The sequence below is a fragment of the Caretta caretta genome, chromosome 21 (assembly GCF_965140235.1).
Source record: "Caretta caretta isolate rCarCar2 chromosome 21, rCarCar1.hap1, whole genome shotgun sequence".
NCBI classification, from domain to species: Eukaryota; Metazoa; Chordata; order Testudines; family Cheloniidae; genus Caretta; species Caretta caretta.
Genome location: NC_134226.1, coordinates 6808015 through 6833977, shown reverse-complemented (window position 1 = coordinate 6833977; position 25963 = coordinate 6808015). Strand labels below are relative to the sequence as shown.

At 51.5% G+C, this 25963-nt stretch overlaps 2 protein-coding genes across 9 annotated transcripts in view; both read right to left on the bottom strand.

Annotated features, from left to right (window-relative positions):
• The window catches only part of LOC125625126 (Krueppel-like factor 15), a 33665-nt gene that overhangs the window by 1604 nt on the left and 6098 nt on the right, over positions 1-25963 (bottom strand). The window contains exons 1-2 of one of the 3 annotated variants that reach the window (XM_048826794.2): positions 10136-10241; positions 3785-4869 (exon numbers count right to left, since the gene is read on the bottom strand). In XM_048826794.2, coding sequence (XP_048682751.2) covers positions 3785-4743 — 959 coding nt within the window. In that variant the 5' untranslated portion in view covers positions 4744-4869; positions 10136-10241. Of the gene's footprint in view, positions 1-3784; positions 4870-7886; positions 8319-10135; positions 10242-25963 lie in introns of those variants that run through there. The other 2 variants (XM_075122113.1, XM_075122114.1) reach the window with 2 other exon arrangements.
• The window catches only part of SLC45A3 (solute carrier family 45 member 3), a 55290-nt gene continuing 47018 nt past the window's right edge, over positions 17692-25963 (bottom strand). For all 6 annotated transcript variants that reach the window (XM_075122110.1, XM_075122109.1, XM_075122111.1 and 3 more), the window contains exon 5: positions 17692-23232. In XM_075122110.1, coding sequence (XP_074978211.1) covers positions 22795-23232 — 438 coding nt within the window. In that variant the 3' untranslated portion in view covers positions 17692-22794. The remainder of the gene's footprint in view (positions 23233-25963) is intronic.

Sequence of the window (25963 nt, the reverse complement as noted above, 5' to 3'; positions counted from 1 at the left end):
ACAGAGCAGAAGAGGACTGTGGGAATTAGGAAGGGGTAAGAAGGAAGGCCTAGGGGGTAGAACTGAGACTCAGGACACCTGGGGTCAAGTCCCATCTCTGCCACAGACTCTCTGTGTGACCTTGGGCAAGTCCCTTAGTCTCTAATGGTATGCCTACACCAGAAACCCTGCAGTGGCACAGCTGTAGTGTAGACACTTATTACAGCGAGGGGGTTCTTCTGTTGCCACAGTAAATCTACCTCTCCATAAGGCATCAACTGCATTGACGGAAGAACTCTTCCACTGACCTAGTGGTGCCTACACTGGGACTTAGGTCAGCTTAAATCCATCACACAGGGCATGCAATTTTTCACAGCCCTGAGCGATATAGTTAAGCCAACCTAACTTTGTAGCGCAGACCAGCCCTCAGCATCCCATCTATAAAATGTGGATTATACACCCCTGTGAGGGAACTGGTGAGTGAGAGATGCTTGAATACTACAGTGATGAGGATCAGGTAAGCACCTGGAGAGACAGAAGTAGCACACACCAAAGGGGTCGAATGAAAACATCTTCTTGGCCAAAGTAATACTTGGCATTTGCTCAGCGCTTTCCACCTACGAGCTCTGCAGACATGAATGAAACTGCAGCTCCCTTGTGAAATACAACCCCCATAAAGGCACAGGGGTGAGTGCAGCTTGCCTGAAGTCCATGTACTTACTACAGGTTTCCCAGTTCCTCCTTTCACAACCACAGCACATACCTGGCATTTCCCCCTTTTGCTATAAACACATACTGGGCCAAGTGATCCCTGGTGTAATTTCAACCACTGATGTGGGTGGATTGGCACCAGAGATGAATTTGGACAGTTGTCTCAATTTTGTGGCTGGGAACAAGGCCACAGCAACAGCAAGAATTTCATCCCAGTTAGGATGGGCTGACCTGTGTCTGCTCTCCTCCCAGACTGGGCTAATTAGAAATAACCCCAGACTCAACACCAAGTGTTTCTGAAGAAATGCCCACACTCAGCCATCCCCATGGCAGGGGACTAGGATGCTTCCCTCGGTCAGACTGTTCCCAGCCAGGAGCCTTGGAAGGCAGGGAAAGCTGAAGAACAGATATGGCGGCACCTGCCCGTCAGCTCAGGAAAATGCTGCCTACCATCTAATACAGCCAGGCTGATTTCTCCCTGCTCCAGGAAGCCGCCCCCCCTCCTCCCCCACCACACACTTCTGTCCCTCAGTGCTTTGTTACAGTGACACACCCCCTGGGGCATGGGAGTGTGGAGCTGAACCCGCTCTCCCCTCAAAGAGCCTGGAAACCCCTGGGGACTGGATGGACCCAGGGACTGGGAATGGGGTACACTGCTTTGCACCTCTAGGTCACCACTTCAGAGCCAGCCCAGGGCAGCAGTGACCGAAAGCCAGTCCTTACCCTCTGGCAGCAGTTCAGCGGCCAGGCTGATTTTAGCAGTCTCACTACAGTTCCCTGTGGCCACACCATCAAGCCTCCCCTACAACTGGCCCCAGTTACCCCCTTGCTGGAAGTCTTGGCTGTGAGGTTGAATGGAGCCAGGGACAATGAGCTGCCCTCAGGCTTGGAGGCAGTCGCTCAGGGCAGGGTCGAGGCTCAGTGCTATGGGGACACTTGCTCTGTAAACGAAGGACTCTGGGGCTGTCAGGCCAGTCTCTTTCATAAAGGTTCTTCTCCTCACCCATGGCACAGGCTCAGAGCACTCTTTCCCAGCAGCGAGTCCCAGCCCTGAATTAGTGGGACCACTTCCAGGAGCTCACTCTGCATTACCACTCAATCCCTGGCTTCCCAATAAAGAGCAGCGTTGGTTCGTCTGATGGGGGACACTGGCTCCCCCGCTAAACTGTGACATGAGTTCATTTCTCAAACGATCAACAGCCAGCAACTTCCCATCACTATCAGCCTGTGCGCTACATTCCAATCCGGGGACAGACATCTGCTCCTTGGACCAGTTTAAACAGTGAACTCCAGGTGTGAAGGCTACGTACACCAATTTCACAGTTCTAGGCTCAAAGTTTCCATCCTGCAGCATGTTACTGAAAAATCCAGATACTCACATGGCCCTCTTCCACTATGGTACCTGGATAGATCCATCTACTTAGCTCCTTAATTCCACAGATGAAATAGATCAGCTTAACCTCTCAAGAAAGCTCTTTAAGTGCATTCAAATCCCCACCCAATTTCTCCAGCACCCTCTTTCTTCCACCCTAAACTGGGCACACAGAAATCCAAATCCTCAGGCACCATCAGCACTAAGGTTTGCTGCAGAACTGGACTTGCACAAGCTTAGGTTTGGCAGCATCTGCATTACAAAGCCTCAGAACTGATGCGATATCACGGTGATGCTTCATGTTTACAACTATAACTGGAGAACGCCCACAAGGAGCGGATCCACTCCCTGTTCTAGCTCTGAGAAGCTCACACATATGGTAGAAGCGTTAGACAAAAGGGTTTTTCCATATGGCTGAAACATACTAAAAGAATGTGGAGTGAGAAACACTGGCTTATTTTCTAGCCTAGCCATGAGCAGCAAATTAATCAGGAGGTTTTTTGTTTTTGTTTTTTTAAAACCGTGTGTGATTTGATTGACAAGTTCCTAAGGGAAGCAATGGGCAATCCAATAGATGAGACATTTATAAGTGGACAAATTATAGGAAGCAAGTTCTGGAAACAACCCTGCACTGGCCAGGGAATAGACTAGGAGTAACATTTTCAAACACACCTGAGTGATTTAGGAGCCAAACCATTTAAATCACTTTCAATGGGACTTAGGTGTTTTTGAAAGTTTAACCTAAATGTCCTGACAGGTCTTTCTATCCCAGCCTTCCTCAAAGCTCTGCTTTCTAGAATTTACTGTAAAGTACTCCTTTTCTTTTTGCGAATACAGACTAACACGGCTGTTCCTCTGAAACCTGTAAAAACTGAATCACACAAGGGCAACTTACTTCTAGTTAAAAGAAAAGGAGTACTTGTGGCACCTTAGAGACTAACCAATTTATTTGAGCATGAGCTTTCGTGAGCTACAGCTCACTTCAACAGATGAGCTGTAGCTCACGAAAGCTCATGCTCAAATAAATTGGTTAGTCTCTAAGGTGCCACAAGTACTCCTTTTCTTTTTGCGAATACAGACTAACACGGCTGTTCCTCTGAAACCTGTCATTACTTCTAGTTAAAACTCTCCTGCTGCTTTAAAAGTTACGATCTCAGTTAAACCAGTCAGCATATGAACAGCTTGGGGAAGCCACGGCCTGACAATTTACACTTGGAAGTCTTGGATTTGCGAGTCCAGGACCCAGTGCCAGAAAACACTGCTAGAGTGAAGAGACGGTGAGGTTTTAGAATCAGCTCTCTCAAGAGCGTTAGAGCTAGCAGAGGATGTTGCATACCTTTGAAGAGCAGACAATGCCAGCTATTTAAAGGGACAAGACAACTGCTGAGTCAATCATCTTGCAAATGCACAGGAAGCTGCAAGAGGGTAAGCAGAATTGTGTGATTTTCAAAAAGAGGTCATGATCTGCCAGGGCCAGACGGGACAGATTTCCAAGAGCTCAGCACCCACAGCCCTAAGCATGCTGGATGCTGAGCTCTTCTGAAAACCTAATCCCAACTGTGGGTTCCGAGCACTTGAGAAAAGCAGGCCCTACCAGACTGGCGCTAGTCCTTATAAACGCATGCACAGGCCAGATCCTGCAGGAGGCAGTCAATGGCTTGGCTGCCTGGCAGCCAATGGAAAGGCAACCTTAGCGCCAGGCTGCCGCGCTTACACACCCACCTCCAGCCGCAGTTGGGCCAGGTGCAGGTGTAGGGCTTCTCTCCAGTGTGGCGCCGGAAGTGTGCTTTGAGGTGGGAGCTCTTGGTGTACATCTTGCTGCACCCAGGGTGTGTGCACTTGTGGACCCGGATGACAGAAGGGGAGACCTTCTGGAACTTGGGGCCAGCCTCAACCCCCCTCACATTCCCTAGCGCCACTGGCCTCAGAGCGAGGGGCAGGGGGGCTATTTTGACGTACTTTTGGTCCAAGACAGTCACGGGGGGCTGGGCAGCCTGAGGGACAAAGGTCAGGCTTTGTCCTTGCACGCTGACCAGCAACTGGGCCACCCTGATGCCGTCCACAGCGCTCTGCGGTGGGGGGCTCCCACTGTTCACTTGGATGGGCTGGATCTGTAGGATAATAGGGATGCTCCCAACACCCACTGTCTGGCCCGCAGCACCGGCTGCCTCCGCGGCCTTGGCAGAGCTCAACGCACCCCCTTCCAGAGCCACCCTGGGCGTAGGCTGCTCCCCAGGGCTCCCCAGGTTGATCTCCGACTTGATCTCCAGCTTCCCTCTGACGGGCTGTTTCTCGCTCAACTCATCCTTGAGGAGCTCCATCTTCTCCTTCAGGAACTCCTCAATCTCCTCAAGGGTGGGGGTGAAATCTCTAGAGAGGTCGGTGCAGAAGTCGGGCAGTTTCAGATGAGCCTCATAGAGGGTGGCTTGGGATTTCTCGCCTTCTTTCTTTACCTTGGACACCAGGAGGCGGGCGTCTTGCGAAGGGTAGCTGCCATGGCAAAGGAGAAGGCTGGAGCCATCCGGAGGGTCGGATGCTCCTGCATCGCAGTCTCCCGGCAGAACAGCAGACGGCATCTTTGTCTTACCAGCATCGGCGTTGCTGTCTAGCCAAGAGGCGCCAGCTGGGAGGGCCAGGGGGTCTGAAGCAGGGAGCAACTCGCTGCAATTGAGAGAGACCATTTGTTGACTAGCGTCCCTTCTGCACGGAAAGATGTTAAACTGACTGGGTAGGAAGCCAGTGTAACAATTCAGCTGGGCAGCAGTACAGCTGGTAGTCCTGATATTGCGGGGACAGCGTTAGCCCACCTGCAAAGGAGTGACACCAAGGAGATTATTTACGAGTGCAAACACCTAGGAACAATTTGATTACACACAAGTCACTGTTGGGTTTGGTTTTGTTTTTAAATTGCTCTGTTGCTCAAACACACGTCCCAGTTATTTCTACCTAAGTGGTCTGCAGAGAACCAGACTGTCACCTGATATAGGCTTTTTTCCTTGTTTCCATAATTTGCATTAGCAGTCACCTTCACATGCATGAAACACTTTCCTGATATCGCTCTTCTGTTTCAACAATCACTGCAGTTGCCAGGCGGATGGTATGCAATAGCACATGGGATGGGAAGTGGTTTGCTTAGGCCTGACTAGGAGGGGAGGTGATTCAGGAGATAAAATCTAAGATAATTAAAAAGGAGCAAGGAGAGAGTTTAAGAGAGAAAGGAAGCCCATGCTAGAGCCATTTGTGAGCTCTTAGTTTTCCCCATGAGTAAGCAAATGCATGGGATTCCTTCAGAGCTGTCCAAACCAGTTGGGCCAGTCCTTGCTAGTGCCATCTCCCCAGGTTCCTTATGGTCAGGAAGGGCAGATTCTGAGGAGCTTTCCAGTTTCAGCAAGCCCTGCCTTAAAAATAAAAAAAGCACCTGACTTAGTTCATGATCTGCCAAGGGAAAAATGTAGGACAAAGACCCTAAAATTGCTCAAGGCCTTTCGCAACACGGTTCTGTCCTTGGCATGACTTTGCATCTCCTGCCTGGACAATTCACAATGAACAGAAGCCAGAAGGTGCATGTGAGGCAAGAGGTGGCATTGGGCCATATCTGTCTCACCCCATCTTCAGATCCCTACACTGGGCTTCCAACTTTCCTCCCACATGTAGGTGAAGATGAGGAGTTTGAACTTAAAGGCTCTACACAGCCCCAACTCTGCCTATAGCTCTGCTCCCCTTTCATCCTCCCCCCAAACCCCGTTCCCTCCCCCTCGTCTCAATCCAGATATTTGCCTCTCCATCCCTCCTCAGATCTACTCCTTTCAGGCTGCTGGCTACATTTACAACAGCCTCCCCCTCTCCACACACCATGCACCTTCCTTAACCTCCTTCCACTCTCCCCTCAAAAGGCAGTTCTTCCCTGAAACCTGCCAGCACTGCTCTCCTTGGGGAGATGGCAGGGACCAGTTTGCACAGTCTGGGTGAGCTGACTCTTGTTCTTGAGCTCTCCACTAATGAGAAAGACAGCTAAGAAGCATAGTCACAGGAGGGACCCTGTGACTATTAGAACCAGCCATTAGAACACTAGTCTGGGACTCAGAAGGCCCGAGTTCAATTCCCTGCTCTGCCAGACTCTCTGTGAGATCTTGGACAAGTCATTTCGTCTCTCTGTGTCTCACTTCCCCTTAGCAGGGCCCTACTTCACAGGGATGTTGTGAGGAAAACATTAAGAAAGTCATAAGATGCTCAGATCAATGGGGCCAAGTAAGTACTTAAGACAGACACGCTCCAGATTTGCCAGGGGTCAATGACAGCATCTTGCCTACTGGAAGCATTTTTTAGATTTTTGCAGGTTTAACTAAAATTCACAGTATCAATCTACATGGACGACAACATTCAAGAGTTAACAGACACGTCATGTGTAAAAAAACCTAAGCCAGCTTTCACGGAAGCGTATCGCTGGACTAGGTTAGCTCTTTAGACATTAGTTTGTGTTTCTACAGCACCTTTTGTTTGCAGTGTTGTTGTAGCCATGTCGGTCCCAGGATATTAGAGAGAGAACACGGGTGAGGTCATATCTTTCATTGAACCAACTTCTGCTGGGGAGAGAGACAAGCTCTTCAGGAAGAGCTCTGTGTAGCTGAAAGCTCGTCTCTCTCACCAACAGAAGTAGTCCAATCAAAGATATTCCCTCCCCCACCTTGTCTCTCTACAGCACCTTTTGTTATGGGAGGATCTAAAAGCATTTTAAGTCTCCCAGCGACCCTGGGAAGTAGGTAAATATGCTGAATTCACAGATAGGCAGCCAAGGCACAAAGAGGTAAAGTGATTTGCCGAAGGTCACACAACAGGCAAGAGCTGGGAACAGAACCCAGAAGTCCTCACTTCCAACCTCCTGCGCTAATCAGTACAGCGCATTCCTGCTCCTTGTTTTTAAAATATCAAAATGGCAAATGACTGTATCAACTCTTTGGGGGCAAGGACTGTAATTTACTAGGTTTGAACAGGGTCCAGAGCACTGGGACCTCTGAGCTACTGCAAAATAAAATGATAAATAATTATGATACTAAGGCATTTGCAGCATCATCATCCGTGACCAGATACCATGGAAACAGCAGATACAGAAATGCCCACAGATATAATAGTCAAGGGCTAGTGAGCATGCACAGGCATTAGCATGCAAAAGCGGCTCTACAAAAATGAGAACAAGGAGATAACTGCTCCCAACTGAATCCCAGGTAGAATGGGTCCACAAAACGGATTAGACTTACTTGAGGCGAAGGAAAAAGACGACTGAAATATGGGACTGCGACTCAGATCTGGATTCTATCCCTAGCTCAGCCACGCACATCCTGTGCGATCTTGCAAGCCACTTTACTCTCTGCACCTCAGTGACTTCTGACAAATCACTTCTCTCTCTGCCTCAGTCTGCCTCTCTGCGAAAGGGGGCTAATAAAACTGCCCTACCTCACAAGGAGTTACAAGGCTGAGGAGTGCTTTGTAAAGTGCTTCCAGACCGTTGGATGAGAGGTGGGGTATTACTAGCAGTAAAGCACAGGCTGGGTGCCACATGGATCTCTGGTGATTGCCATGAGCTGGAGTCTCACATGACTTATTAAATGCATCCGATGAAGTGATCTGTAGCTCACGAAAGCTCATGCTCAAATAAATGTGTTCGTCTCTAAGGTGCCACAAGTCCGCCTTTCCTTTTCACATGACTTAGTGGCCGGCTCCATATGCTGCCCGCAGCTCACAAGGACAGGGGCCGCAAAGGAAGCATGCACAAGCCGCAAGAACACGCTGCAACACCAAATGGCCTTAATGCCACTTCCCGGCTTACCATGCAACTTCCCTGCTTCCTCTAGCCACCATCATTCATGGCAAGGGGCGGTCCCTCCCTCCGGGCACGCCTGAATGGCCAGATCTTCTGTCAACCGGCTGGTCTGGGCGCCCGCGATAGGGCGCCTCCCCCTGCAAGCCGAGGGCGCCCGGACTGAGTTCCACTCCGGAATGCCTCCCCACGTGACGCCAAGCACACAGCAGCCATTCGGCTGGGAAACGCCAGGGCTTCAGCCTGTCAATCCCGGGGAGCCTTCAAAGCCCAGCCCGGGGGTCTCTGCACGAGCACCCTCGGCCTGCACCGGCCCCACAAAACCCAACTCCCCTCCCCGCGCCCTGAGAAGCGCTTTCATCAGCCTGCCCGCGGCAGAGCCCCGGGTATTCCCCTGCCGGAGCCTCTCCCCAGCCAGCCAGCCCCGTGTGAACGCGGCCGGCCTGCCGGCATCCCCCGCCCGGCTCCCATTCTCTCCCCCCCGGAGCACAGGGCGTGCGGGAACAGCCCCCGCGGGGCAGAGAGTCACACATGTGGCGGCTCCGTTTCTCCACCCTCCGCTCCCAGCGGAGGCGGGGGCTTTTCCCCAGGGTCTAATGGGGGGGCCCTGCCTCCCGGGTCCCTGGCTGCATTGGGGGGGGGGGCCTGCCTCCCGGGTCCCTGGCTGCATTGGGGGGGGGGCCCTGCCTCCCGGGTCCCTGGCTGCATTGGGGGGGGGCCCTGCCTCCCGGGTCCCTGGCTGCATTGGGGGGGGGGGGCCCTGCCTCCCGGGTCCCTGGCTGCATTGGGGGGGGGGGCCTGCCTCCCGGGTCCCTGGCTGCATTGGGGGGGGGGGCCTGCCTCCCGGGTCCCTGGCTGCATTGGGGGGGGGGGCCTGCCTCCCGGGTCCCTGGCTGCATTGGGGGGGGGGGGCCTGCCTCCCGGGTCCCTGGCTGCATTGGGGGGGGGGCCTGCCTCCCGGGTCCCTGGCTGCATTGGGGGGGGGGGGCCTGCCTCCCGGGTCCCTGGCTGCATTGGGGGGGGGGGGGCCTGCCTCCCGGGTCCCTGGCTGCATTGGGGGGGGGGGCCTGCCTCCCGGGTCCCTGGCTGCATTGGGGGGGGGGGGCGCCTGCCTCCCGGGTCCCTGGCTGCATTGGGGGGGGGGGCGCCTGCCTCCCGGGTCCCTGGCTGCATTGGGGGGGGGGCGCCTGCCTCCCGGGTCCCTGGCTGCATTGGGGGGGGGGGCGCCTGCCTCCCGGGTCCCTGGCTGCATTGGGGGGGGGGGCCTGCCTCCCGGGTCCCTGGCTGCATTGGGGGGGGGGGCCTGCCTCCCGGGTCCCTGGCTGCATTGGGGGGGGGGGCCTGCCTCCCGGGTCCCTGGCTGCATTGGGGGGGGGGGCCTGCCTCCCGGGTCCCTGGCTGCATTGGGGGGGGGGGCCTGCCTCCCGGGTCCCTGGCTGCATTGGGGGGGGGGGGCCTGCCTCCCGGGTCCCTGGCTGCATTGGGGGGGGGGGGCCTGCCTCCCGGGTCCCTGGCTGCATTGGGGGGGGGGGCCTGCCTCCCGGGTCCCTGGCTGCATTGGGGGGGGGGGGCCTGCCTCCCGGGTCCCTGGCTGCATTGGGGGGGGGGGGGCCTGCCTCCCGGGTCCCTGGCTGCATTGGGGGGGGGGGCCTGCCTCCCGGGTCCCTGGCTGCATTGGGGGGGGGGGCCTGCCTCCCGGGTCCCTGGCTGCATTGGGGGGGGGGGCCTGCCTCCCGGGTCCCTGGCTGCATTGGGGGGGGGGGCCTGCCTCCCGGGTCCCTGGCTGCATTGGGGGGGGGGGGCCTGCCTCCCGGGTCCCTGGCTGCATTGGGGGGGGGCCTGCCTCCCGGGTCCCTGGCTGCATTGGGGGGGGGGCCTGCCTCCCGGGTCCCTGGCTGCATTGGGGGGGGGGGGCTGCCTCCCGGGTCCCTGGCTGCATTGGGGGGGGGGCCCTGCCTCCCGGGTCCCTGGCTGCATTGGGGGGGGGGGGAGAGAGAAGACCACAGACAAGTAGCCGAGAATCACTGGAGCCCGCCCACTTCTCCGGCGGGGGGGAACGACAGGGAATTTAGGGGAGCTAAATATTCTTCTTTAAACCACCGCGCTGGAAGAAGTGAAAACATCCGCAACCCCCTTCCCCTCCCAAACCGGGCATCCGCCCTGCCCCGGGAACCCCCTGGCAGCTCAGAACCGCCCCCCCCCAACGCTCCTTCTCTGCCCCCGCAGCGACGCCCCCTTCCCGGCTGCGCGCCTCTTACCAGCCCGCTGCCCCCTTCCATGCGGGCACCGCCAGCTCCGCTCGCTCACATGACGCGGGGAAGCTCCAGCCGGAGCCGCCGCCCCGCCCCGCCGAGGGCTCGGCTCGCTCCCCGCCGCCCCATTGGTGCGCGGCCGCTGGGGCTCGCCTGGCCCGCAGCCGGAGGGAGCCGCCTCTGTGCTGAGCCCCACTCGCTGCAGCTGGCGGGGGGGGGGCGTGTTTCTCGAGGGGTATTTCATAAAAATAGGACCATTGAGGGGTCATCACTCATGGGGGTTTGGGGGGTCATAGATCATAGAATATCTGGCTTGGAAGGGACCTCAGGAGGTCATCTAGTCCAACCCCCTGCTCAAAGCAGGACCAATCCCCAATTTCTGCCCCAGATCCCTAAATGGCCCCCTCAAGGACTGAACTCACAACCCTGCTTTTAGCAGGCCAATACTCAAACCATGGTGTCGAATAACTAATAATCGCGTTTAATAATTAAGGGCTGCAGAACAATCATCCGCATGATTAGAAGTTTAACAATCCCCCCAGCAGCCACGAGGTGAGGATTAATTCACAATTCAGAGATAATAGTGAATAACCAGCGGTTAATCGTAATTAGAGGCTGAAGCAATGCCACCATAACTAAAGGACAATAGTGAAGAGGTTAATTAAGGAATACTGGTTATTTAAGGATAATAATATGGTCCTTAAGTACTGGTTCTTTATCCGCCATTAAGGGGCAGTGAAAGGCCAGCTTTGCAAAGGCATGTAGGCACCTAAAGGTGCTGATCAGCATGTGGTGTAATTTTCAAAAGCACCTGCAGTGCCTAACATGGACTTTAAATGCCACTGGGCACCTAGCTGCACTTTTAGGCACCTCAAATACCTTTAAAAATCTAGCTCCAGGTGTGTGGGACAAAGGCTGTTCCAGGGAGTCACAATGCCTAAGTCCCCAGGTCCAGGTAGGGGAGGGCCTCCATAGGCTAGCCCCCCGTGGTCGTTTTATTGTTTGAACAGAAGTCCTTAAGGACAGGCTCAATCACTAGGGACGCTGGGATCCAGGCTCCCCCAGTCCAGAATAATTATAAGATATAATAATCGATTAATAACATTCTTCATGCAGGCATGTGGGGGATGCACAGATTCCATCATATTTGACATTTCTGGAGCATCCTCCATCAAAGCGCTGACCATACAATCCTCTGCACTGGAGCAGTTTTGTACACCTGCTAGGACTTGACTTGAGAAAGGAATTCCTCCTGCTTCGCACTCCAAAGAGGCCTTAAATCAGACAGAGACATTAGCAACAGGCAAAGCTGGGAATTCAAGTGAAGGGGGAAAAATACTAGAGCCTGATTTAAGGGGAGATATTCAAAGGCCTAGCCTTAAGCGTAGCGACTTTCGGGGAGAGGATGGCACCTAACTACCATCTGTGCCCACAAGTGTGATGACTTGTTAAAGTAACACAGTGAATTAGTGGCAGAGCAGCACCAAACCAAAGAACCAAAGAGTCCAGATTGCTCTTCCCCTCTATTTACACTGCCTGTAGACTGTGGGGCTGGGCTTGTTGCAGAAGCTATTGTTTCCCTCAGTCCCTTCTCATGGGACTCCTTGTCTTGTCACTTATTTTCACTCTAAGGCCCAGATCCTCAAAGATGATTGATTTTGATGGAAGTTAGGAGCCTAAATACCTTTGAGGATCTGGACCTAACTCCCTTTTTTCTAAAAAGGAAATGTCCCATGCGGGGAATTTAAAAAAAACCCATCTGGATATGACACAATGGTTTTGAAACCCTCTGCGAAGTGTCCATATGCAGAAGCAAGGGTCATATCCAGGTCTACAAATTTGTTGCAGTGGACTCCTGCCTAGTCTTCAGCTAACCTTTTCTCTTGCCATCCAACAGCTCACATGTTCCTCAACACACCCTCATGAAACCTTCATCCTTTCTTCTCCTCGTGGCATGGCCGAGCATGTTCTCTCCTGGAAGCTCACAATACTGTGTTGACTTGTATCCTGGTTTATCAGATCGCCAGCTTGGTCCTCCTGAGGCGATACTGCTTTTATTCCTCCTGCAGTTTACCACCGTGTTCCATTTCCTCCCTTAATTTATGCTGGGAATAGCCCAGGTTTCTCCAGAAGTTAAATATCATGTTCTAGCAGGTAGGAACAGTTAATGACTCCTGAGTAAATGGATTTTGAAAGAGTCTTTCATTTCAGTCGCACTTTGCTGACAGGACAAGCTGCACGAGTGCTGCCAGGGTGTAAAAGAGACAGAGTTTGCAGGTCTCTGGCAGAGGTAGGTACGGTTTTCTCAAGAATGGTGTTTTGGGTTTGAGCCTGTGTCCATTCCAGACACTGGGAAGCACTTCTCTATCTCAGTCCCTCCTTTGTCACATGGGTTCCACACCTGCGCTTCTCATAGGTTCAGTCTGTGCTTTCCACCTCCCGTGTATGGCAATTGATTTTGTATTTGGTGAAGGCTTTGCACATTTCACTGCCGTGAGATAACCCACGAACAGGATCATTTTGTGAAAGGAGCTGTAGCAGTCTAGCTTGTTGTTTCAAATTTGTGGTTCCCTTTGTGTTGTCGCTGTGGTTCTAATGCTATGAGCCTTTCTTGGTTGTTTGCTCTGCTGCTCAGGCTGTTAGATTTGTTGACACATGGGGGCGATCATATACGTGACGATCAAGCTTTCATTTTGATTTATTTTTTTCTTCAGTGCCTTGATTTTGCCTGAATCATTGTAACGATTTGCTGACAAATCTGGGCCCTGAACTTCACTTCTTTACAACAGAGAGGGTTGAATTATATTGTCAGATAAAAAGAAAAGGAGTACTTGTGGCACCTTAGAGACTAACCAATTTATTTGAGCATGAGCTTTCGTGAGCTACAGCTCACATTGGATAGTTTTATCAATCTACATGGAGGGTTTCAAAAGAGCCTGAAGATAGTTGGCCATCCAACCCCTATTCAATTTTAAATGACCTTAGGTGTCTTTGACAAATTAGTGGTTTCTTTACAGCACCAAGATCACAGAGCTATTTCTTGGGATGGGTTATGCTGGTGCCGGTCAGGCATTGCAATATTAGTTTATTGAGGATGCTGCAGAATAGTTGCTCATGTTGTTTGAGGCCATCTCTGCTTCTGTGTATTAATGAGTCCAGCTGGTCATACTCCAGCAACGTGTCTAGACTGGAAGGTTAAGTTAAATAATTTCAGAAGGGCTCCCTGCACACGTTCAGTGCTGCATTTCAGTACTTGGTTTAATACAGTGGTTCTTGGCCGGGGTGCACGTACCCCTGAGGGTACACAGAGGTTTTCCAGGGGGTACATCAAAGTATCTAGGTATTTGCTTAGTTGTACAACAGGCTACATAAAAAGCCCCGTGAAGTCAGTACAAACTACAATTTCATACAGACACTGACTTGCTTATACTGGTCTATATATGATACACTGAAGTGTCAGTGCAATATTTACATTCCAACTGATTTCTTTTATAAATATAGAGTAAAAATGAGAAAGTCAGCAATGTTTCAGTACTAGTGTGCTGTGATACTGTATTTTAATGTCTGATTTTGTAAGCAAGTAATTTTTAAGTGAAGTGAAACTTGGGGGCAAATCAGACTCCTGAAAGGGGTACAGTAGTCTGGAAAGGTTGAGAGCCACTGCTTTAATATATTTATTATCTGAGCTACGTTTCCCTGAACTGAGGTTTTTCTTTAGGTCTTGCATTGTCCCAATGGGTCTAGAGAAGGCTGGTCATTTTTTAAAGTGTCTTCCAGTGTAATTGCTTTTTAAGGGTCTGTCTTGTTCTTGAGTCATTTTCCCACCTAGTAGATTGCTTTGGTTACGTCTCAGAAATGTTTTGCCCCAATTCTCTCATCTGGATGGCTTGGCTAACAAAGCCAATCTTTGTACTGGTTTGAATGTTGCCATGGTGTGCTACAAGGAACTGGAATCGAGCCCGCCTTCAGTTTGTGCTAATTTCTGCTTCCTCCATCACTCTGTTCTTTTCTGAAACTGTGTATGTGATTTTCTGTCCATGTACCAGGAGAGGGCACCACAAGGTTTCATCAGTAAAACAGCCAGGCTGCTAAGCCAATAAATCAGTGATGTGTAAGCAGAGCCAAGAGTTTCTTTATTACACCTTAGCCTCCTTTACGAATCCAGCTTCGCAGCAAGAAGGGACCAAAAAAATTACATCAGCCTTGGAAGAGAAAATTCCGTACCCCACCCCTAGAGGAAGCAACCCAATGCCCCTTGCTCTCCCTGGCCACCAGCACCAGGGACGGGTTTAATAGCAGAAGTAAGCCGTCACCCACCTGCTGCTTTGACTCACACCTGAGCATCACACAAGTTGCCCCAGTAGCAGCTGCTCTGTTATTCCATTAGGGCAAAACTCACCCATATGCACAAGATCTTTGGACTCCCTACATCCCACTGCGTGGACTTAAGGGATGGAGAGGCCTTCTGTTGTGACTCTGCACAGGGCTACATTTCACCCAATATGTGTTTTCTTGTGCCCTGTAAAACAGGTGTTGCATGCAGGGCTGTTCCCTAGCCAGTCTTTGGGTCCAGTCCTGCAGCCCCTTACTACCGAGAGCTGTGCATACTGACATGAGCAGTCCCCCAGCAGCCTACTCATCCTAGTCAGATCTAGACCCAGTAGTAAAGATTTGCAGGCTCAAGCCTTATGTTTCTCCCTTGCTCTGCAGCAGGGAGTGGCGTGGAGCAGACGACACAGCGTGTAGAGGTGCAGGAATCAGAAAGCAAGTCTGAACCGACCCTACACCCTAGCAACATTCCAAAGTTCCAGCCTCTCTGGGGCTAAGCAGCCTCTAGGCCCTAGCTGTCAAGGCACTTTTGTAACCGCCTGAGCCGTGTGTCTGTATCTTCTGATGCCTAAATACCTTCAAAGATCTGGCCCTAGCTTAACTTTTTTTAAAGGGAAAGCGTTTGTGTTATTATAAATGACCTCCTCTCTTCTGTTGCTCTGTGGAAGGTGCACACAAACAACAGGGGAAACAATGAAAGGAACCACACACAGTGCTGTCCGACGCGTGCGGGGGGGGGCCTGGAAAAATTTGTATAGTGGGGGGGCTGAGAGCCATTGAACCAAACTGTAAACCCTGTGTATGATGGAAACCACTTCAAGCCAGGGGGTGCTGCAGCACCCCCAGCACCCTTAGTTCCAGCACCTATGGTCCGCTGCACAAGGCAAACAACCAGATAGACTAGAACAAAATCAGTTTTCCTCCAGTCTCTGCGCACAATTGCAGGGATTGCTTCTAAAAAATAACTCTTCTAGCTGAAAATGTTGAAGTGGAAAGGGTCTCTGTAAAAAAAGGTGGGTTTAAGGATGAAATATGTTCAAGGGGAGCTAGATTCTGCTGTCATTTACTACAGTGTAAATGCAAAGTAACTGCATCAAAGCCAATGGAACTAGTCCAGATTTACTCTCCTGGGCCAGAGATCAGAGTTTGACCCTGAAATATTTTCATGGCATTAAATTAAAATGGCATGAATGAAAAAATTCATTAATGTTTTAATTTTGGAACAGGGGAAGCTGGCTGGTCAAGTGCTGTTTATGACTCTTCTGTTGATTTGCTGAGAGGACTGCACACAAGTCAGTGCCTGGCTCTGTGCCTCAGTTTCCCCCCTGTAAATAGGGGCCACACAATACTTAGCCACCTTGCAGGGATTTTGTGAGGATTCACTCATTGGTGCTCCCTCCTAGGCAACACAACGGCACGTTATATTGCAAACGATAAAACATTTAACTCCGGATAAAGCATTGGTTCGTACCCTAGCCCTTGCTGGATATCTGATTGTTAGCCTGGTCTTCCTCTCCCCTCCTTATTCATCACATCAGCAATGAGGCTCTTAACACATCATGCCAGTTCAGCTCCCAGCTTGGCTAACACACCAGGGACCTCTAGAGCTATAAGCAGGACTCTCTACAGCCTGAGCTACAAAGCCTGGCCTGTTCATCTAGAGTATTTCAGAAGCACCTGTCATCCTGGCTCAGAGTGTGACCTGCTGTGCATGCCCATCCAGGGGTGAAAGGCATCATGGATCACAGCATGAGTCCGTGCTGGGGGCTGTAATCGACGCATGTCCTCTGTAGATTGGGCACAAAGGGGGAGAAATAACACACAGTGGGCCATGGGCTACATTAGGCTCCCACTCTGCACGCTGTTCCCTGTGGACGGATGCCTGCAGTCTCATCGAGTCCCAGTACCTTACTCTGGATGCTTCTCAGGACAGGGATGGTGTCACTGTATTTGCCAATGATACTCCTAGCACACTTGGGATGCTGTAGAAATTAGTGGCTCATCTGCAGCTGTGCAGGGCTGCAGCCTGCCTGCTACCTTTCAGGTGTCTCACCCGCAGTCCAGTCTTGGTTCTGTGTGCGTAAGGCTGTGAGCTGGTCACTTGTCAGCAAGGGATGCAGTTTGCAGAAGCGAAAAGATTCAGGAAACAGGTTGGGGACAGAAGGAAATACAGTATTCTTGCAGGTTTCAGCGTAGCAGCCGTGTTAGGCTGTATCCGCAAAAAGAACAGGAGGACTTGTGGCACCTTAGAGACTGACCAATTTATCTGAGCGTAAGCTACAGCTCATTTCATCGGATGCATTCAGCAGAAAAACATTCTTGCAGTCGAACTCCTGTTACAGCACCATCTGCTGGTACAGCTAGAGAGAGCAGAGAAGCCAGGCTCAGCTGTGTTCTCCTCCTAACAGGGGCAATTCTAACAGTCTCCTTAAACACGGATACCAATAGCACAGGGAGCAGGGCAGGAACTAGAGTCAGAGAGCAGTGTTTTGCAGGGGAGCGGGGGAGGACATTGTGGGGAGGGAGGTCGACATCAGAAATTATTATTGGATCCGATTTATTGCCAAGTCTGGGCTGGCTTCCATGGACTCTGACCCAGAGCCAGGCAAAAGTCTGCCAGGAAGGGAGGCGGTGGTGACATAAGTTGATGGCAACCGCTGCTGTAGGGAAAGTTGTGGGTGGAGCACAGCTTGGCAATAGAGCTATCCAAAATGTGGGAGGCACAGGCATCATCAACTCATCCCGCATGGAGTTTTGAACACCGTTCCTACTGCTGTATGAATACAAACAGTCATCGAGTTTGCTCCTTAGGACAGAGGATGCCCTGCTCTCCACTTGGCCAGTGCACTTTTGTGGGCTTGGCTTGTGGCCCATGTCGGACTCCGAGCCGTCATGGATTGATGTGCAGCAGGTCGGGAGCTTGTCCTCCCCAAATGAGCTCACCCCTTCCAAGGTCTTCCTGGTGCTGGTGGAAAAGAAAGGAGAGGGACATGTTTCACTGGAAGGGAGTCTTCATTCATCCGGTCTCCTCCTTCCCTGGCTGCTTTATGGTTCCCCATGTCTTCCAGCACAATCAGGCCACACAAAGAAGGGCAACAGTGGCTTGGAGGTGAGATGTGGGTCACTGCTTTATCCGGCCCACCAGTGTTCAGAGTGGGGAATTAGAGGAAGATTTCTGGCCCATCTCTCATGCACAAAGCAGTGCAGTTAACTCAGTGACACACACAGTGATCCAACATAAAAGTTTTTTATTTCCCTCCTTAATAAATTTTATAATATCCCTCTCCTTACACTGTACAAAATATTTACTCCACTAAATAAATAAGAGAGGACCATATTGCAGACAGTGTATCTTCCTGAAAGAAAACAGCATCAAAACATCCTTCCCTAGACAAGAGATTCACAATAATGCACTCTTATGCATTAGAAAAGAAAGACCCAACCCTACCTTTATAGTCTTCTCCGCTGACCCAACACCAGTGAAGGTGTTCCCTTTAAACACCCCTGGGGCAACCAAGAAGGGAGAGGCATAATATGATTCCTCAATGGAGAGGGAATGGATCTACCATCCAAACCCAGCAGAGTTCCCAGGAACTGCCTGCCCTTTCCTTTACGGACCTTACACCAGTGGTTGAAGGTTGGAGGGTATGATTTGCATTCTACAGAGATTTTTGCATCTACACACAAGTTACTTCAGCAACAGGTTGGAGGCTCCAAGTGCTCAGGCTCCGGCCTGAATGTCTACACCACAATTTTTAGCCCCATAGCCTGAGTCTCGCGAGTCTGAATCAGCTCTTTTATCCCTGTGTAGATGCACCATGTATGTGCTGATTATCCGGGCAAAGCTGTGGTCTTTGCATTCGCTCAGAAACAGCAGTTTTCCTACTAGAGATGGGCCTGAGACAATCTGGGTCTGACCTCACAGGGGGGCCAGGGATGTTTGGAGCTGAAGCCATGACTAGCTCTTGGCTTGCACTCCTCTCTCCCATCCCCATCCTCCCACCATGCCACCTCCTGGCATGCAGCCCAGCAGGCAAAGTGAGGAAAAGGGAGCTGCTCAACTCAGTGCTCTGTATGGGGGAAATCTGGACTCCCCTGCTGGCAAGCCGGACATTAAATAGCTTCTCCCTCTGAGATACCCACTGGGCTGAAGAGGGAGAGGACAACTTCTTAGCTTATTTACTATGAACAAACCCCACTAGAGTGCCACTACCCTCCTTTGCCACTAGTGATGGGAAAGCCTCTATCCGGCTGAGACAGATAAAGTCCCCCACAGTTCCGGCAATTCCCAGAGCCTGCTGTGTCTTCCCAGTTGAAATGGAGAGCTCAGGAGACCAGGATCTGCTACCGCTCAGGTCAGAACGGGGGCAATTGGAGCCCCACCTAGAACTAGGTGGTGCAGATACAAACGAAAGTTAGTTGGGGAGTCAGAAGTTCAGTTGCTCAACTCTCTCTTTTCAAACACAAAAGAAGTAAACACAGCCACCTCCCCTGACATCATGTCTTGGCTACTGACTAGGCTCCTTTTGCACACAGGGTCTGCCCTCTCCTGGGACAGGCCAGGTCAGAGCATGACAGTAGAGACAAAGGCTCAGGTTTACACTGGGATTTGGGTGCCCAACTCCCTCTGAAAATCTCAGCCTATGTTTAATCAGGGGCAAAGGAGAGGCTCTGGTTCAAGATTTGTGGTGTTTATTGTTCTAGGCGGTGCCTGCCTGAGACCTGAGCATATTACAAGTAGGCCTTCACTTCTCCTCCACCCCATCACTTTTCCATGCATCTTTCAGGTGAGTGGTCAAGACGTCCAGAGCGCTCATGGACCATTATTTTCAAACCTGATTTATATTTAGTTCTTAAATAAGTGGTTTGCCGAAGTGCTGAGCCCCCAGCAGCTCCCAGTGACTTTAAAGGGTGTTCAGCGCTTTCGAAAAACCAGGCCACTGAATGGACTTGGTTTGAATATTGTGGTCAGTGGTTATTACAGAGTTTGATCATTAGGCCTGGCATCCTGAACAAATGCCATCTTAGGTAAATACATTGTGCCTCTTTAAGATTTCCCCCTGCTCCTTTCTGCTATACAATGTAAAGGGGTTTTCCTTACATAGTACATAACTTCCCATCTGCAACCCACATATAATTGCTCATTGAAAGGGTGGGTTACTTCAGCCTCTAATACATTATTAAAACACACTTCATTATATTTAACATTATGACATACCAGTTTGAGATAGGTGCCGTGGCTGGTCTACTTCATCCAAAAAATGGTGGGTGGGATTTTGTTTTGGGTGGTGTGGGGGATGGAAGGAAATTAGAAGGGTGATTTCCAGCCACTGGCCCTTCCCCCAGAAAATTCTGTCGATGGAATCAGAAGATATGACCTTTTGGACCCAGAACACAGATTTCTACTCAGTGAGCTGGAGATTAATCTCTATGAGCCCAGCCAGAATGGAGGTGCGTGCACACGTACACACACACTCTCCAGAAGCGTGCATGGGGGAAAATCCAACCCCCCCGCCAAATGAGCTCATTGGGAAGGTTCTCCCTACAGCTGGAAAATAGAATGACTTGGGGTAGGCTTGGCAGTGAGGGATCTAGGTTAAAGCTAAAGAGATTGGGAGTGCTGGAAGCAAAGGCCTCTATTGGCATATGGGGCACTGTGAACTCATTTCCCATGCTATCAGCCCCATGGCTTAACTTGACATGGTAAAGTTCCACACTAGCTCCTGACTGGCTGCTGGCCCTTGTGTCTGCCCTTCCCTCTTCTCCCCGTCCTTTGGAATAGGGGCATTGATCCCACTGGTTAGAAGGTGGTTTATTGAGTTGGCTCCTTGGCCCAGGCATTATCTGGACTCACAGGATTCTTGTTTAAAAGGTTTGCTGGTGGAGCAGTTCCCCACGGGAAGAATGATAGCAAGGGGCAGGGGAAGCCAGTCCCACTGTGAATGAAAAAATAGAAGAGCCAGGGATTTAAAAAACCATTAGAGAGATTTTCAGAGGCCCGAGTGGCAGTTTGGTTTTCAATGGGAGTTAGGCCCCAGCTGGCATTTCTGCTTTTGATCATTTCCCCAAGGTCTAATGGGTTTCTGAAGTTAAAATGGGAGATGGGAACAGGTGCAATTTAATCACTGAAGACTTTATAGGGGTGTCTACACTGCAGTGTAAGCCCAGGGTTTGAACTCAGGCTCAGGCCTATCCCCCCTTCTCCATACACACAAATTGCGCTAATTCAGGGCTCAGAACCACATGGGGATGGAGAGTCCAAGTCAAACTGGACCCAGCGTTCAAGCCCCATGGCTTTGCAGTGTAGACACAACCTCCCTGGATGCATGCTCTGGGAGTCTGCCAAAAGTATCCCACAATCCCATAGGCTAGACTTTCTTTGGCTTCTGGACAGTCAAGTTTGGTGGACAGTCAAGTTTTCCAACACTGCACCACAAACAAAGGGCTAGAGCAACCACATGTTGGTAGGGTGTGAGGAAGTCCGGTCTATGGGTGGTTGAATTTGGGCCCACATAATATAGTGTAGATGCTGGAGCCCCAGGTTGGGGCCCAGGGTTCAACAGTTCCTAACCTGGGGTTCCAAATGAGCACAGATGCTCAGGCCCTAGGTTAACAAACCCACAGTTTGCTAACTCAAGTTCTACTAGTTCTGGCTTGTGTTGCAGTATAGACACCCCGTGTTTCCATAAGGGTGGGATATAACTGATCCGGGAATATCCTCTCAGCTGGGAATGACCTCTGCAGCAGCAGGATCTCAGAATCCAGACAACTCTGCCATCAATTCATGGCAGCAAGAGCAGGGCCAGATCAGTGGAAAGGTCATTCTTGGCTTCTTCCCTTTGAAAAAGGGGCAAAGCAGAAAAATGACCCTACAGAGGAGTAGAACCCAGGACATGCTACAGGGTCACCTCTCGAGTCTGCTCCAGCTTACTCTCCTATCGGAGGGAACAACTGCACCCAATCAGCATCAAGGCTATTCCCGAGTGGAGGGGAATAGGCATCAAGGGGACCCAATGTGGGTGGAGAAGACAGAGAATGTGAGGAACAAGAGATTTGAAATGGAGGAAGCATCTCATGAGGTGGGGAGGGAGGGGGCAGGCACAGCCATGTGGGATGAATAAGGACAAGGAAGGGATGGCAAGGCTAGGCACCAGCAGGGGTTTATGCAGCGGAAGAGTCTCCTGCACACCTTTCAAAGGGCAGGGTATATGTGCCTTTTCACACCATCAGTGAACGTGGCCCGAAGAGAGGGCAGCACGTCCAATTATTCAGCCATGCAACAGGGCAGCTGGGACAGGATCTCGTTCAAGGGCTTCGTGCATCTCCTACATGGAAAGGACTTCACAGCAGTGACCTGGGACAGGGTGTCCCGTTAACATGCCTCAGGCAGGGGGACAAAGGATAAGTGCTTCCAGCAGGGTACAGAGGACACCAGACTCCGCACATCCCGCTGGGGATTATTACACTTGAATACAGGGTAATGTTCAGGCTAATGAGGTCTGAGCAGTGCCATAAAAACACGGCCCTGGAGTCTTGTTAAATCAACTCTGCCTACTGCCTTGAACCAGGCCATTTTATAAGGCCACTGCAAATAGGTTTCAGGCACTTGAGGTGCACAGAGCGGCCAGCCAGTGCAGCAGGGTGGCCTGGGGTGCACTAACACCGAGTGGTCACTTAGTGTGGTGCTCACCAGAGCAATGGGATTACTAGCCCTGGACAGAGCCAGACTGCTCTGTGGAGCCATGCAGGACTGCTTCCACACAGCTCTGCCAATGCACCCGCGTCCTGACCGGCAATGCCCCATTCCAACCCTGGAGGTCTTCCCCCCGCTCTGCCAATGCGGCACCCTCCCGCCTGTCCCCCGAATATTCCAGTCCACAGCAGCCACCAGTCAGAGAGGGGATTTACATTTCCGAAGCAAGGTGAAGCCTGCCAGAGCAAGGCAGGATTTAAGCTGGTCTCTCCACAAATGAGAGGAGGAGCACTCTCCCTCTGGGATGCAACTGCCTCCCTCCCTCGGGGGAATTGTACAGAAATTTAACCCTGTGATTGAAGGGAAACTCTTCTCCTTTCACCTCATTGATGCCCTCTGTGCAACACCGCTCTCAGACAAAGGCACCACGGGGCAAACTCTGATGGTGGGAGATAGAACAGCATGGTGCCCTTCCTAATACACCCGCGCTTAGCCCAACAACCTCTCCCCAGCCACGTGCCCCACAGAAACAGCATGAGAGACAGAAAGGAGGGGTGCACAACGTGCAGCCTGCCCTATTATATAGTGTCAATGCACGTGTACAAACAAGTTGGCTGTGTGCCACGTGCACACGTGCCCCGTTTTACACCGAATACTTGGCCATGTCGCTTTTATCAAAGACGACTTTGGTTGCAAAGTAAATAGCCACCAACCCAAGGCCAGTGGCGAACGCCATGTAGGCAGTCACCGACTGTGTAAACTGGACGATCGACCCCATGACAAGGGATGGGACCACCTGAGAAAGGAGGAAAGCGCTGTCTAAAATGGCCAGGTCCAGGCAGATCCCTCGACCGGGTGCTGCAGGGTCAGAGTCTCCCACCCTCATCATGAGTGAGACCTCGCAGGGGGAGCCGACGCACATGGCCGAGCTGGCAGCTGGAGGAGAGGAGAAGAGGCCCCCAGAATGGCCATTCTGGTAGGTCAGCTTCTGGCTGGAGAGGGGGCCTTTGGGGAAGCCTGATTTCTTATCCAGCTGAGCCGCATCTTCCTCTTCTTTGCTTTTGTACTTATGCAAAAATACCTGAGAGACAAAATAAAGAGAGAGGGAAAGTGAGAAACTGCAGGGGGTGGTGAAGCCCTAAAGAGCCAGAGAGCGGACCAGGAGAGTGGTGCCATTAGCTAGAGCAGGGCAGAGCTGGAGCGATACACCCCTCGGCCTGGCAAAACTTCCCCTGGCTTCAAATTGTTCCAGTCCTGTGAAAATCCTCAGGTCAGGTTTGGCTAAAGGCTGGAGACATTTGCAGCAAGTCTGGGGCAAGTTTGATGGTTTCCAGCAGCAGGTAAGATTGGCAGGAACTTCTTTGTTAGGCTTCAGATTCAAGGTGACACTGACCTGCTGCGGTAACTTGGCTCCAAGCGGTACCTTTGTGTGTTCGCTTCAAGCATCACCAACGCCAGGGAGCGTCTCAACCCAAAGCCAAACAAGGCTCTGCCATTTGGGGCAGTTTCTCTCCGAGCCTTGAGAGTCGTCTGATCGCTGGACTCTCAGAGAAGCGGGTGGTGCAAACCCAATTCTCCTCTCGCTCCAAACACAGCTCCATGAACTTCAATGGCCCAACTCCCAGCACATACTAGTGTGAGAGGAGAATCCCTCTAAACAGAAAGTGCTCCCTTACCTAGGGAGAATGGGCCAAAGCCCTCCCCACCCTCATGCCACTGCAGCCAGGCCAGGGATGAACTTGGTCCAATGCGGGAGTGATACCATCGCCCAGGGCTACAGGAATCATCTGGGGTGGGTGCAGTTTGTGCAGCTGATCTAAGGGACTCAATGCCCTCCTGCTGCAGGACACGTGAGCTGCTCACAGCCAATACTTGCTTTGGAAGCATGGGCACCGCCCACATGGACTGAAGGGCACGTGTTGGACTGTGGATTTGGCACTATTGTTTTTCAAAAGCAGAGTGTCGAAGTTATAATCTCAGGACTGGAGCACAGGCAGGCAAACAGGCAATTGTGCGTTCAAAGGTGTATTGCTGCAAATAAGAGGTGAGTAGCTGCATAACTGAAGTGCTCAAATGGTCAAGCAATGGCCCTTATGGCTTGTCTACACATGCAGTTATTCAGGACTAGCTATGGTACTCCAAATTCACACTCTACCTTAGTCTGAATTAACTTTCCATCATAGGTCTTGTCTACACTACGAAATTAGGCCGACTTAAGTCACGTCAACCTACAGCCACGGCAGCAATTTGATCGGCTGTTGGTGTCCACACTGCCCTCCTTCTACAGGTCCTCACCAGGAGCGGTTGTGCCGACTGAAATGGAGTCCCTCCCACCCAGGGCTGACTGCCAGAGCCGGAAACAAAATGTGAAATCCTAGCAGCCGTGAAACTGACAAGAATGTCAATTTCACTGCTAGTAGGGTCCCTGCTGTGAAATTGAGCACCTGCCATGCTCCAGCTGTCAACCCTGGGGGCAGGGAGAGGGGAGTCCAGCTGTGAGCCGGACACCCAGCTAACAGCTCAGGCTGACAGTGCTGGGGCAGGGGGGGAGGTAGCTGTCAGCCCTGCACAGGGCAATGTAAGTAACATCGTATCTACACGGACACTGTGTCACCTTCACTACATTGACCTAAGCGCTACACCTCTTGTGGAAGTGGAGTTCTTAGGTTGGTGTCGTGGGTGATGCACATGGGCAAGAGTAGCACTGTAGTGTGTATGCTGACAGAGTTAGGTCCATGTAAGCTGCCGGACATCAACCTTGCTCTGTAGGGCAGACCAGGCCTTAGATCACTTCTGTGACACTATCCAGTGTGAACTGTGACATCGCTCCGTACAACCTAAGGCTGCACAGGTTTCCTATGCAACTGGGCAGCAGAGCGGCCTCTCAGGACAATCTGCCAAGGCCCCAGTGCTAGGGAAATTCCACAGCTGGTTAGTTAAGCTCTTAGTGAGAATGAGGCAGGGAGTATCACTGCAAAGGCATCATTCCTCTGGGTAACCCAAGCAGCCTCTTCTGGCCAAGTTCCTTCCACTGCTACCTAGAATTTTACATTGACACCCAGCTAAGTTAAGGTCCTGCACTGGGACTCTGTTCCCAGCCCTGCCACAGATACCCCAGATGATCCTGGGCAAGCCATTTAGTCTCTCTGTGCCTCACGTCTCTATCTGTAGAATGAGGAGAATAATCCTGCCTTTCCTCTCACCCTTTGTCTGCCTGTCTATTTAGACTGTAGGCTCTTTGAGGCAGGGACTGTCCCTTTTTGAATGTATGTACAGCACCTAGCACCTTGGGGCCCTGATCTCAGCTGGCACCTCTGTGGGCTACTGTAATACAAATAATCAATGTTTATGTGCAGCAAGAGAAACTGCTGCAAAATTCATGCCTTGAAATTTCGAGACATCTGTGCTTAGACACATCCCATGAACTGTGGCGAGCCAAGGACATATTAATCCGTTCTCCATGTGATGGGATAAAACCAGCCAGGAGACAGAAGACTGCCTGGTTGAGAGAAGAGAATTTTATACCAGGAGTGCAAGGGTAGAAGCTGCACTGTCCAAAGGACCAACGATATCAGCTTTTCACTCACAAGGGAAACGGGGGGCCACTGGAGAATTACACAAGCTTACTCCAGGGTGTGCAGGCATCTCTGCTGCATTCTGTGTCCAAGCCACACCACAGCAATCGGCAGCATCTAGTACCTCCCCTGACACACACAGACTCTGCTGTGGTATAGTATCGCTAGCTATTTTCCATTAATGTTCCCTGAAGCCACGGCCACAGCTCTGCAATGCACCCATTTCAGATCCAAGCA